Source organism: Lissotriton vulgaris, chromosome 9, assembly GCF_964263255.1.
Source record: "Lissotriton vulgaris chromosome 9, aLisVul1.2, whole genome shotgun sequence".
NCBI classification, from domain to species: domain Eukaryota; kingdom Metazoa; phylum Chordata; class Amphibia; order Caudata; family Salamandridae; genus Lissotriton; species Lissotriton vulgaris.
This window is the reverse complement of record NC_141697.1, coordinates 132,642,033-132,656,994: the sequence shown is the minus strand read 5'-3', so window position 1 is coordinate 132,656,994 and position 14,962 is coordinate 132,642,033. Positions and strand designations below refer to the sequence as shown.

Genomic DNA, 14,962 nt, shown 5'->3' with positions numbered 1-14,962 from the left:
AGGTGATGGACCGAATGTGGATCAATGTCACACACTCACCCCAGTCCAAAGATCTGGGCCCGAATCCATCGTTTTTTTGCACTCCACACCACCCTGGGTTAGACAATGGCGATATGCAAATCAGCTCTGACCCTGTGCCCCATGGGAACAGTCCAGTCCGAACTACAAAAGCCATGTCCTTCCCAGAACGGAATCAAGCATCAGAGTTGGAAATGCTTGCATTTAAATACTGAATGCTTAACAGTGAAAAGTGCATTTTTTTCTCATTTTTTCGTCATACACCTCGTGGTAATGGAAAGAGAGGACAAACTACTAATACTGCATAGAATAGTCTGTTTTCCAAACATTTCAATTTAAAACAATCGGAAATAAAATTGATTATCTGGTTAAAATCCACATATTATAGTGACAATGTTAAAACCCGTGATATATGGAAAAGTAGTACAAAAAGATATAAAAAGCATAAAATGCCTATATATATGTCTTTAATTTACATTACCAATTAAAACTATTTTTAATTATACTATTTTGTATTTTTATATTTCAAATAAATTATGCATAATGCTGCAATTATGAATTTGTAATATATTTTTACCACATTTTTGACAATATTCTGCTCCAAAATAACTTGATTGTTTGCTAATTTTCATTCAAAGTATGCAAACTCGTTTTCATTGTAGGCTATATTTTTGACACAATATTCTGGTGTCATGATAATGTTCTTGCTATTCTGTCATGCAACTAAGTTGACAGGCCTTTAGATGTCACTGGATATCTTTTTTATTTTTTAGCATATTTGTTTATTTTTTATTAGTTTACAGTCGCGGCAAAGAGGGACGAACCATGCATCAAACAACATAATTACTAAAGCTGGATTACATACAAAATCTACCTGGTCTCTGTGTAACAGGTTTAGCATGCATATGTAGAGCTACCATAGCCAAGTACATTGTTCGTTTTCCAATCAGTAGTTTAAGAAGTTTCCTTTCGAATCTGTAGAATTTTTTTACGTAGAACGAGGTATCGGGCAGCATACAGGCAGCATTTAGGAAACAACATCTTCGTGACTGCTACCCTACCCATCGTAGATAAGGGCAACATGTTCCAAAATTAGACATGGGCATGGAGACTATTTAGCATGTGAGTGCTACCTGGACAGCTAACTTGTCCCGTCTCCCACCTTAGTCCTACCTGTGGGAGCCCCTCTATTGAGACTTCTCTCAGCCATGCCAATGGGTAAAGCAGCAATTTTCCCTGGCAAATATAGAGCCTTGAAGCCTCCCCAAAAGCCTAATGTTTGGTCAGTATCCTTGGAATCTAATTTTGTGACTGCTGTAAATAAAGGAGTAGATCATCCACATAGAGGGACAGCACATGCATGGCTTTCCCTGCCCGAATGCCCCATACCCTCAACATCGCCGTGCAGATGTACAGTCAATCTCCCCACTCACTGAAAATAAGAGGAGGGAGAGAAACCAACAGCCCTGTCTAGTCCCCCTCTATTTCCCAGCTGTCTGACACATATCCTCCAGTACACACCTGTGCCATAGGGTTTGGTTACCGTAACAAGATCCAATGCAAGAATTTGGCCCCAAAGCCCATTCTTCGGAGGACCACCATCATATAACCACATTCTAGAGTATCAAAGACCTTCTCCATATCCAAGGCTACCAGTGTGCCTTTTAGTTCAAATGTCTAGATCGCGTGCATAACAAGTGTTAATCACCAAAAATTAATCATGGTGCTCCTTGTAGGTAGAAACTCACATTGGTCGTCATGCACCAACACTCCAAGTAATAGCTTTTGCCTGTTGGCTAGTATTTTTGCTAAAACCTTTACATCGACATTCATCATGGACAATGGGCAATAGGACCCCAGAAGCCAGGGATCTCTGTTCCGTTTTTGTAACATGATTATGACAGCCTTCTGCATAGACTGCGAAAGTTGGCCAATATTTCTGGCCTCGAGGAACACCTCCCACAGACACCCTAGTAGCAGCGTGGCAAAGGCCTGGTAGAATTCTGTCAGCGATCCATCCGCCCCTGGAGCTGTATTATGCGGCAAATCAAGGATAACTGCATGGATATCTTTTGGCTTGAAATACGCCTCTAACGCAAACTTCCCCTCCTTCAATAGTGTGGGAAGAACCGTAGCATGAGGAGCTTCTGACCCTGTTGTGGTCTCTTGTAGCCTCGGTCAAATAAGTATGTAAGTATGTGTTAATCCCCCTTTGTGTACATAACAATCTACCATTCTCCCCAGAGAGCGCAAATATCATAGGTGTAGGGGTCTCCATCTTAAGCAACCATGCGAGGAGTCGCCTCAACTTATATCGGTCCCTATGAAGTCATTGCCTGTAATCACGCACTGTAAATCAGTCTAGTGCTGCCCAGGTACCTCCAATTTCGCTTTTTTCGTTTTCAGAGTTCCCCATTCACCTTCATCGCCTGTACTGCCTCTGCAACTTGGCCCATTTATCTTCTTGGTCTTGAAGATCATTTTGTTACTGCGCTTTCACACCATGTACTTTGCTAAGGCACTACCCCTGGAGCACCATCTTGAGGACATCCCATTCAGTGGCACTGGTCATCGCTGTCCCACGGTTGGAAGCAAAGTATCCGTCCAGGACCATAGCAATATCTTTGTGGCATGTAGTATCTCTGAGGGCCACTAGGGGAAGGCACCACGCGGGAGCAGTGTTAGTGTAGGGTGTATGCCTACTTCTGGTATACGTGGCCAGTAGTGGGGCATGATCTGACAGACATCAATCTAAATGCTCTACCTTAAGCAGTCGTTCCTCTAGAGTCTGGGATACCAGTAACCTTTCTAGTCTACTGAATGTATCATGTACTGGGGAATTCGATGTGTAATCTCTCCGCCCTGGGTTAAGTGCTAGCCAGGTGTCAATCCAATCCAAATGAATCATTACTTCCGTCAGAGTCCCACTCATCCCTGGTTCATGTTGAGGTCCTGGAGGGCTCCTGTATAGGGCACTAAACAATATGCATTTAATGTTGACTGCCCAGAGGAGGGGAACCCCCACATAGGGTGTGATCATTGTCTGCATTTTCCCAAAAAACATCTTGTCATCCACATTAGGCGTATACACATTAAAGAAGCTAAAATTGGCTACATCTAGAAGCCCATATACCAAAATGTATCTACCTTCAACATCAGCACATGGGAGCCACCCAAAAGGACACCTTCCTATCAGTATGAGCCCCCTGACTTCCAGGTGATGATCTTCGTGCTACCCCCTCATAATCATTTTTCCTTACATGCAGTTGAATCAGTCCTATACGGGTATTTGCACGGGGTCCCCCACACATCTATATATCTGTACGCACTAGTGTAGCAACCCCCTCTGACCCTTCAGTATCTTGAAATCATTGTGAAGCCCCACTATTGCTATGCTGAACTAGTATACAACTGTATAGCCTCCCCCCCGCTCACCCACCTACCCATATCACCCACCTTCACCTCGGTAAACCTGCACCTCAACAAATCTTTTCCTCACCTACGCCCTGCCTTTTGGCGCCCCCCTCGTAACAAACTAAGATGCAAGGCTCATGTATACCGCATATATGTGAACTGTAGTATTAGACCCTATTCTAAGAAATTGCAAACACCCCGAGAGAACATCACACTCTGCACAGAGGGACAATTTTATTCCTCGCAGACCTCTCTGTAATCCCTAATTGAGGGCCTGATTTACATATTGGCGTTAATGGTCCCGTCATTGCTTTTTCGACTATTTCATTGCCCGCCTACTTGGGGGTCCACCCGTTCGATTTAGATGTTGTTGGGTACATGAACGAAAGCCCCACCGAGTCCCGCCGACTTCACCTGCTTTTCCCACCCATCTAGGCCGTGTCAGAGGCAAAAGCCGCTGACGAAGGACGTCCAGCCAGGATTACCACCAACTTAATCACTATATGCCTTTCTGTCGGGGAAAATGTGACCGGGAAATCTCCCACTTCGATTTGGCTAAATCGAAGAAACTGAGGTTAAAATGTTCCTTTTTTGCTGTTTCCAATTCCGTTTTCATCTTGGACTCCATTGTCCAGGTACTTCCTTTGCTGCAACTTGACCACAACGGCAAACCACTCTGTTGTCGCCCTAAGCAAAGGTAAGTATTTTTACACTTGTCTCACTATGAATCGTATGCTAGCATTTCCTTTAGCCTCATGTATTTTTACGTCGCTTACATACAGTTTTTTATGTGTAATGCACGAGTTTTCATCTTACAACTTATCGTGGTAAAATGTACACACCTGTATTGACACTTTTTGGTGGTGGTGGTTATGGGTGTCGTGCTTAAGGTGCCTGTGGGTGTACATTCAACAGTGTGTGCATGTTGTTGGTGTGCAATACTATCTGTAAAAAAAGGGGATGGCACATTACTTGCATGCAAACCCGCCGGCATGACGGTGACGGAGTACTGGTAGCCAGTAGAGAAGACTGCTGATGCAACGGTTACACAATCTGTTGATGCCACATTTACATACGGCGCACAGAACGCCGTCGGCTCAATGGAGTACTTGGGACCACTACCGCAGCGGGACGATGATAACACTACCAAGATCCAAATCAGGGCCTAAGATATGTAAATATGTGTAGGGTGGTTATATGTCCGTGCCAAGTAAAGTTATAGGGACCCCCTCTAGAGCAATCAGTTTGGGGCCAGGGAGCAGAGGGGAATAACAATCTAACATACAGGAAACAACTCCCCCACGGCCTCTTATTATTTTCACAAGATTTACATTAAATTACATGGGCATTACCAATCCATAATCATACGTCATTCTTGCTTTTTCATTTCATTTTTTTATTGAAATTATTATTTTTTTCCTCTTTCTACACTTTTTTTATAAAGTATAAAATGGTCATTTTCATACCATTTTTTTCAAATATTAAAAACAATTAATTTCTTTACATCGTCCATTATAATCAGAAAGACATCATGATTCAAAGAACATTTTACATTATTCATACACAAAAAAGAAAAGGAAAACCGCACCTATAGCCAGGTAGAGAACAAAAACACACAACTCCACTCTTACTCACAGTCACACACAGTCATAGCTTCATACATCTGGGCACGATAACATTCCTGTTAGTTGTTCTCTCTACTGTCCAATATTTATCCACTCAAATCAGTGGGATTTAAAAAGGACTTTGGTCAACGCGTTTCGGTGGAAGGTAACAGCGTTAGAAACCACCTTCATCAGGACCTGCCAGATTTACCAGTCTATGTTCTCTCTACCCTGGTTAGGATCTGAAAAGAAAAAAACCTTAATTATCTTAATGCCCATAGTTTTTCTAAAGTTAAAAAAAGAACATTGTTTGGACTGCACATCATATATATACATCACCTCTAACAAACATATCACCCTTCCGTGTTACCTTATACCCCAGAGCAGAAGTGATTTACCCACTATTAGACAGCTCGCACTCTATATCTTTGGGCTCTAATTTACCTTCACCTACTCCAGGCAAAGATCAATTTCATACCTATCCGACATGTGGCCACCAACTGTTGTCATCCTACACCTTGAATCCATATAATTTGCATACTCTTTACAGATATATATTGGTATCTCAACTTACTCAAAACTCTGATCTCTTTTTGTTATTCTGTTTCTTCAATACGATCTTATTGAAAGTATATCTGGTTCCAGGTGCCAGCAGACCTTATATGTATTCCCTAAGGGACAGATAGAATAAAGTTCTTGTACCTATTTACAACTAGACTGCATGATGCCTGCTTATACCATGTCTCCACCCATATTACCTGTAGTTTTTTTATATAAGCGAGACTGAAGGACATCCACTCTCCCTTTTTTTATATATTGCAACAGCAAGCTCTAGGTATTCATAGGCGACTTCTGTAAAAAAGAAGAAAGGGCAAGACATAGTTCTATCGTTTGTTGGTCATATAAGGAGTCTATATCACTCTCTAACGCACAAAGTTTTTACCTTTTCATATATTGTACCAAGAATGGAAAAGCACATCTACCATTAGGTCCTATAATCAGTGTCTGAAGTCACTGTCACTAGTAACCGCAATCCCCTTTGGAGATAGACATCACCTATGCACAAAAAGATAATAATGATAACTCAATTGGCTGCATGTATTTCTCTCTAAAAACTCATGACCGAGAATACATTCTTATATTGTTTACAAAGAGTGTACCTTCGGATATGTGATGATTGTATTTCATTCAGGCTTTACTCCTACGGACGCACATATTTTCACCAGGCGGATAATAACTGCAAAAGTATGGGGACACAAATCACTTTACTATTCCACTCATATCACGAAATGGCTTCATATTAGGGCCTCTCTCTCTAGAAAATGGAATTGAAAATCCGACGTGTTAACTAACTTTTAGATTGAAATTCATGAAATGTCGATTTTAAAAAAGCTTATCTATTACCGCAACACTCATTACGACACGCGTGGCTCGACACTAACTTCTACACCATCAGGGAGAGCTTAGCGTCATTTACCGTGCTGATTCCCCGAGCTCTAACATAACTTGATACTAATTGCTACCCCCCTCACGGAGAGTTTAGTAGTGTTAGCCGCTCTCGTTACTCAAAGCTCTAAAAGCGCTTAGGTCCACTCACCGGTTTTATGTCGTTTCACGTATCGTCTCCGTCCTACATTACCGGTTGTCAGCATCAGATTCAAATGGTTCGTAAGCGATCTATTTATACGTACTCTGCCATGTATTTCCTGCCGCCAATTCGAACAAATAAACTCACCTTACAATAGTAGTCAAGATAGACAAAGTACTCGTTGCTAATGCAAAGGTCCCAGTACACTCAGCGTGTCTCATTAGATGTTACCCTTAAGCGCCATCTTTAAATGGTGAGAACGTATTACACAATGAGCTATGGACTCATCGGCTAAACGAAAGACCCAATATATTCGGCGTGTCTCATTCGTTAGTATGATCTGTGCGCCATATTTAAATCGTAGAAATATTGTTCCAGTGTGAAACGATCCATCAGTATTACAGCGTAAAAGGGCCATACACCCGAACCAAAAATATACAAATTTACGGGCGCCATCTTTAGATGGTGATATTTTGCCACCGGAAATCTGCCCTACCTCTTGTGGGCATTTATTACCCCCTTCCAATTGCATACTTACGCATGGAGTTATTAGAGATTACCTCTAGGGAGCACAGTGTGAAGAGGGGAAAAGGCCATATTAAATTTGTTGCTATAGATCATAATAAAGGAAAATATTCATATTCACAGTGCCAATCCATTGTCAATCGCAAAAAGGGGGAGAGAGAAGGGGAAAACCCCTTATATCAATCGACAGAATAGGCACCAAATGCCACGTCCATATTCAGAAATCCAACTTCCCCACTAACTGATTCATTACACAGATGTCACTATATTTTTACCAGGGCTTGGTGATATTCCATTGGATTTCCTCATTTAGGCCGTTTTTAACCGTGTCCATAGTGAAAATCCAACAATATTCTCTTCTCTTCCGCACAATATCCATTGGCGTCCCTGGCTGTCCTTTTAGCTTTTCCAAAATACACCATTTAAAATCATTTTCCGTGTGTTGTTTGGCTAGACAATGTTGTACTAGGGGGGCATCACCTCTGCTTCTGCGTACTGCCGATTTGTGTTCACTGTACCATACCCTAAATTCACGTGATGTTTCTCCAATATAGGATAGATCACACGGGCAGGTTATACAGTAAACAACATTTTGGCTCCTGCAATTTGTTAAGTCTCTTAACTGGAATTTCTTTCCGTGATACTCTACACAAATTGGTACCATGGCTGTATCACAGGCGTGGCAGGACCCACATCTATGGTTGCCTATCACGAATGGTAGACCTGTAACGATTGTTTGTCGGATCTTATCCTGCTTATTAGGACGCGTGTGAACCAGTATGTCACGCAAGTTTTAGTTTCTTCGGAAGGCAACCAGCGGTTGTTCTAGCTTGGTTTCCTCTTCAACTGTATTCAAAATTTTCCAGTTTTTCTGTATGATGTTTTTTATTTTAAAGTTGAATGGTGAGTGATTGACAACACAAACCACCTGTTCTTTTGGAGTGCGTACTCTTCCTTCTAGTAAATCATCGCAATTATAGTATTTTGCCCTTTTGTAAGCATGGCGAACTAGCCTTCTTGGATAGCCTCTTACCAGCAGTCTCTCTTTTAATGCATCTCCATGTTTGTGGAATTCACTCCTATCGGTACAGCTCCTCCTAATACGAAAGAATTCCCCAAAGGTCACACTAGTGCCAACCAGTGTGACCTTTCATGGCTATCCCCTCATTGTATTTTGAATCCACACTTACTTGTGTCTCCCAGCTGCAGTCCTTCATGATAGAGCCACTGCTCCACAGGGCCCCAACAGAAAAACTCCATCCTGCTCCCCTCCCATTGCCTTGCTGGGCGCATCTACAATCCCGGCCTCGCCAACAGCAATACATCAGTCTAGCTCAATCTGTCGGCAGCCCTATTCCCTGTCTGGCCGTCAAATTTCTTTCATCAGCAATCCCTCCTATGCAGCCACCAGTAACACTACCACCAATTCCTCCACCATCTGCAGTGTGCCATCCTGTTGTACTTCAACAGAAGGACTCACCCTGTCTTTTGTCATGCCCACCTCCTTCTTTTTGACAACCAACTCTGTCTGCTGCAGTTTCTTCGAGTCCCACTGCTTGGGCCTTCCGATGTCTCCCTATTGTCTCTGTTATCCAGCCAGTCCCACACCTCCTCCGGCCGCAGGAAGAAGTTCATGTGTGACCTTCATACATCAGTTTAAGGTTTCAGAGGTACAAAAGCATTTATTTAATGCCAAGTTGGGGCAGTTGTTGTTTGGCTGCCGGAAAGGACTTCTGTTGGGCCTGTAGTTTTTTCATGTAGTCTAGGAAAATCCTTACAATGAAGCCTTCAAATGTAGGGTCCCCTTTGATTCTAGACCACTTCAGGATGCCATCTAGACTCTCGAGTTGAGAATTTGTGTGATAAGTGCACTTGGGGGAGAGTTGTCAGGAGGCGGATGCAGGACCAGTGCTTTGTGGACGGCCCTTTCCATGACAAATATGATCGATAGTGTAACTGGATCAATTATATATCTGAGCCACTCCCCAAGAAGAGGTCAGGAAAGCTTTCTTCCATTCCCTCCAGAAACCCACAAACTGCAAATTGCACCTTCAGGCGTCCTCAAGTCAGTCCTCCAGATATGGCGCCCTGTCAGTGAGTGCACAACGTGGACTGAAGTTCCTCCACCTCCTTTGTGTGTGCTGTGACATTCCTTTCAGTTGCTAGGAAGTATTCACTAACTTTGCGTAAGTCCACAGATTGAGCTCTACAGAGATCAAGCCATTTTTTGTTCCAGTGCCTATTTAGATTGCTGAATGTCCTCTAGGATCCATGCATCTGACGGTTTCAATGTGATGGGTGAAGATCCTTCCATCTATGTCTGCCTCCTCCCCCCAGCTCTGCCTCTATATTGGTCCATAGTTGTCTGTTGGGAAAATCTCGAAGGCCTGTTTCTGCCCATGCTATTGTCCCAGAGGCCAACCCCCTTAGAGGTATCCCCAAGTGGGTCCACAGTGTCTGTATTTTAGCTGCTCTTGAGTGTCTGGGGGTGGGAATTCCCTCTTGTGCATTTCAGTTTGTCCACGTTGGTCTGCTACGAACTGCGTCTTCTACGCGCTCACTCAGTTGCAAAGCCCCTGTCATCCCCAGACCACATTAGGCTGCAGGGACCCTTCTCATTGGCGCCACTGCCACTGGCTGGTCCCCCTGGTCTCCAACGTCCCACCAAGGGGGGCCTCTCTCAGTCCAGGTTCCCGGCTGTCTACTGCTAACCTTTCATTGGTGGTGTGTTGCAGCCTGCCTCCTTAGCCACGCTGTTGTCCGTGGGACAGGGGCTAGCTGAAAGTCCCCAACAATCTTTGCCACTCGCTGCAGTCCGACCGTGTCTAGCTGCAGGGACCTTCTCCTCAGGACCTTCTACAACTGGTTGGCCTAATGGATCTCTACCACTGCTCCGAGTGAGCTCTATGTGCTCAGGCTTTCCTCTGTGGCCTGCAGGCTAATCTGTTTTAATGCACCAGGACCAACCTTCTTAATCAGTCTGTCTTCCACTCGGCTTATAGAGAGCTTCCAACAATCTTCACCGTTGCCTGCAGTAATTGCCGGGTCAACCTCAGTCCCTCTGCTCAGGTGCTACAGACAGAGGGCAGGATGGGGGCCTCTTACGCCAGGACCCACACTGATCACTCTGCTTCTCTCCAGGCTCTACAGCAATAGCTGGCTGAGGCAGCAGAAGGCCTGGTGGTCCCCACTCCCAGAGCATGGGTGTGGCCCCAGTCAAGTCCTCCACACTGCAGTCTCAATTTGCCGCTCCTGCTACTCTGTGCACCTTTCCTGCTGCTGGGCACAGCTCCCGCACCACTCGCCTGGCGTACGAGGTCTTGATGCGGTCTTATCACAGCCCAACTCTCATCTTAGTTCCACCTCTCTCGCTGGTGCTGGGCAGGCTGCTTCCTGTTGCAGAGGTATAGATCTCCCCAAGCCCTCACGAAGGGGTCCTCACCAATCATTGCCCTCCGCTGCAGGGCAGACTACATTCAATATTCTCAGGTGTCCACAGGATACTGCAGGATCACACGGGGTCCCAGAGCTACATCTCAAGCCATGCTGTTGGCCATCTTGGTCGGCCACCGCCGAGATGTCACTGGAAATGAATGCATTGGTTCATCCCTAAAGCACTTCGATTTCATTGAACTCATGCTGGAATTCAACAGCAACACAAATTTTCAAAACTATTGTTGAAACATCACACCATTCGATGATCACATCCACCCTAATGTCATACCAGGGTTTCCTTAAGGGTTTATCAGTGATTTCCTTAAAAAGATAGTAAATATAAAATATCATTTACCACCCTCCACTATGTCGCCTCACATGAACATGCAAACTGTGTTAGCCAAGGCTTGTTTTTTGTTTTGTTTTTTACAACTAGATGTGTATTATTTTCGCAATAAAATCATATCGATACAACATGTAACAGTGAAGTCAGAGTGCCGAAACACGTCGATCATCCGTTCAAATACACTAATGGTAAAAATAGAAAATTCCTGGAGTCTGCAGTGCCTTGTGTTCTCGTTAGCAGTGAACGGGAGGAAGTGGAACAACATGATAAGTATTCACAAAACTTTGTCAAAGCTTTCATATTTTATAAAACAAGGCGCTAAGGCAGTGCGAGATTCCACCAAACTGTCTTGCCCTACTTCACACTGCTCAGATATTATTCATCATCATGTGAAAGAACTACGAAATATCGAAAATTAGATCATCAGTTGCCTCCTTTTGCAGAACCTATACTTGATCATGTAGCGTATTGTCCAAATGAGTCCACAGTAGATAATCAAATGTTATTTATAAGATTGTGCAGGGGGACTGTATTCTGATCTTCCTTGAACTCTGTGGAAATTTCAGTCCAGTAGATTTGGAATGAGGCGCGATAAGTCGTTCAAATATCTGAATGATTTGTGTAACCTCTGAAGGACAGCAGTTAACAAGTCTCAATACTTGTAGGGCTGACAACCTTTCATGCTTTTGAACTTGTTAGGATGAGTACTCCAAGTCGGTTGCTCAGTGAGCTGGTATATCCCCCTTGAATAGAGTTACTAATACGGGGCAAGTGTTAACGTCAGACGGCAGTGCTTAGGTGACTGAAATACTCCTTATTTCAGGTTTGTGATTAATAACATTCAATAATTGGCACCTCCTCTGTGGTTCCTGCTTGTTTTTGTCCTGTATTGCACCCAAAAACTTTGCCTGCTTGCAGTAAATTGTCTGGGTGAAATTTGCAAAAATCAAGCAATTTTATCATAACTTGCTTCATTCCACATTTGCCCCTTCCACATTTGTTGCAATCCCGGCCAAGCTCCCTTCCAGTGTTGCTTGTCACATGTAGATTTCTAAAGAGCAAAAGAGAAGTTTCCTCTTAGCGGTGGTCTAATCCAGGGGACTGGTTTCCAGTTGGTGAAGCCCTTGCAGCCATTGCAACAACAGCAGCATGGGTTCTTAGCTCTACATGTACTTGTTCTTACTCTTCCATGCTGCAAATGGGCACCACAGGAATAGATGATTTGTAAGTGATGTCAGCAGGTTAAAACAAAAAGATACTACGGTCAGGATGAGCATCTCTTTGTTCTTAATAAGACATTTACTTAAGGTTTCCCATTCAAGTTATATCTCTAATGTTTAGTCTTATCTTAGTATTCACAATAGTCATTGGTATAAATCAGCATCGCATATATTTATTTCTAAGAACTGTTCACTAACAAGTCTCTTTTTGTTTTTTAGGCATGCTCCAAACACCAAGCCCAAGCCGAGATCCCTTTGAGGTACCCCGTCTGCCTGATCCTAACCTAGTATTCCCACCGACTCCTAGGCGCTGGAATGCACAGAAAGACTCCACCTTAGAAAGGCCTAAAACTCTGGAGTTTGTGCCAAGGCCCCGTCCCTCTACCAATAGGCAGCGTCTTGACTCATGGTGGTTCATCTCGCCCAGTCGGAATCGGGGTGAATCGTCAGCCAACAGCTCAAGTACTGAAACTCCAAGCAACTTAGACTCATGCTTTGCCAGCAGTAGCGGTAGCACAGTGGAGGACCGTCCAGGGCTTCCTGGCCTGTTGCCTTTTCAAATGGGAATCCCTGTCCGTGAGCGAACGCTTTTAGATGTCGATGCAGTGGGACAAAGCCAGGACAGCACGGTTCCACTTTGCCGAACAGAACAGAAAACAAACAAATGCGCTGCCTATGAACTGAACCAGGACCTCTGGTCTTAGCATGGTATTTACCTGGAAAACAAAACAACTCCACACAAGTCAACCACAATTCTTGCACTGAGAATGCACTTTGAAGACATTTGAAGTAGAAAGATAGCATAAAAGTGATATTGCGATGATGTGCAATTGCCTTTCGTATGAGAAAGAAAACTCCAATATAAGCTGCTGACCCAAACCACTCAGTGTTTATGAAAATTATGTCTTCCTTTCCATTGTTGTGGGAGATTGACCATGATATAGAAAAGTGGATCAGTTGTGTTGCGAGGACATCTGTGATTTTGAAGATGTGTGAGTGATCATCCTGTATCTTTGGATCAAGGTCATAAGTAAGAGGTGATCAATTCTGCAGTGTTAAGCATGTGCTTGGCTGTTTTGAAATATCATCAAGGTGGTATTAGCCAAATGCTATGAGTGTTATTTGTTAATTGTCCACCTGTCCTTTCGCCTCTGAACTTTGTTTATGTGTACATATGCTTGGTAAGATTGGACTGCACAACATGGCCTCGTCAATGGAGATCCTTTACTTTGTTTACAATACCTTCAGCTCCAATGTTAGGAGAACCAGTACAATATTTAAGTAAGCATTCTGAATATACGGTTATATATGCAAAAAATGCTAGCCCCCTCTGTTCCTTGTGACGTTCTGCGCAGCACGGCTACAATCCTGCACAGCGGGGCACAGCTGCTAGGCCTGTAATGAGGTATTCCCATTTACACCCACAGTGTGAGTATAGCACAGTCTAGGTGGAGCCCAAGCTACTGCGTAGAGTCCTCTGATTGCCAATGGTCCTTTGCAGGATACCTGTATTTTGAATCCTAATGTATTAGTGTGCATGGAGGCATAATGAGTAAGTGTTGTCCATCCGTCATGCTTTCCCCTGGGGCTACATGCATTTCCAGCTCAGTAGCTTTCTAGAACCCTCATATCTTTCTAGGTTGTAAAAGGTATCACAAAATGTCCAATACAAATCTGCCACAGAATTCCCGAATAGCTGCAGTGTCATTATGATATAAAACTATTATTATTGAAGGTTGAATGTCATAATATCGACCACAAAATATTGTGCTACAAAAAAATTTAGAAAGAATATGTACAGCTAAAATAATATGGATTTTAGAATTTAGAGCAGTTGTTTCGTAACCTTTTGACATCTGTGGACCCCCATTTAAACATTACTGGAATCCGGGGGACCCCACTAAATCATTATTAGAATTGAGGACCTCCACTGAGTCATAACTTAAAGCTGGAGACCCTGGCTTAAGCATTTTCGATGATTTGAAATGCAAACCAATAAACAAAAAATACAGAAACAAGCATTCATCAAGAAAATACATAAAAGACTAAATATGTTATTTATTGACAAATATATATTTTGTAAAGTCTTATTTTAATTGTTTTGGGAATGGTGGACCTTTTTGTAATTTACTTGAGGCTGCCCACTGTCCATACTATATTCTGTTTGATGCATATCATTTAATTGTCCAAGCAGTTGCTGACTCCCTGGGTAGACTTTGTGGAACCTCCAGGGGTGCCTAGACCTCAGATTAAGAACCACTGATATACAATACGCGCAGAATTAGTATTATTAACTCCGCATCTACATACCTGAAATATATGTACATGCTGGTAAGGTTCCGATATGTAGAGTTTAGTATAGTAAATCATGGCGAATAAATATGCAGAAAATATTTACAAAAAGAATATATATATGCAATGGGTGCGTTTATAAATGTAAGGACAAGCAAAATGTGTGGTTGATTTTAACACAATGAAGAGAACACTCAACATGTGGCATTATATGCTTAGTATGTTTACCAAATCTCACACATTTACTTCTCTGGGATAGATTAATAATCCTTGACATTACTACTAAGAGCAGCAGAGCAAAACTCTGAATTGTTGTTGGCAAACCAGGTCTCCTCAACTCTGTCAATAGTCTAACTTGTGCAAGATATACTACCTTCTTGTTTTCTAGAAATGTTATCACATTGAATCAGCATCTGTATTACCCCATTGCAACATGTCAAGACATTTACAATACGCATATATATTTTTTTGAAGAGTCTATGTGCAGGGTCTCCTGGAGAAATAGTTCAATCGAGAAAGG

The 14,962-nt window shown here is 42.9% G+C and overlaps 1 protein-coding gene across 1 annotated transcript in view; it reads left to right on the top strand.

Moving 5' to 3' along the window:
- Positions 1-14,339, top strand: part of MAP3K9 (mitogen-activated protein kinase kinase kinase 9) — a 416,748-nt gene extending 402,409 nt beyond the window's left edge. The window contains exon 11 of the mRNA XM_086936581.1: positions 12,370-14,339. Within this exon, the coding sequence (XP_086792707.1) occupies positions 12,370-12,854 (485 nt within the window). The 3' untranslated portion in view covers positions 12,855-14,339. The remainder of the gene's footprint in view (positions 1-12,369) is intronic.
- Positions 14,340-14,962: the final 623 nt, after the last annotated feature.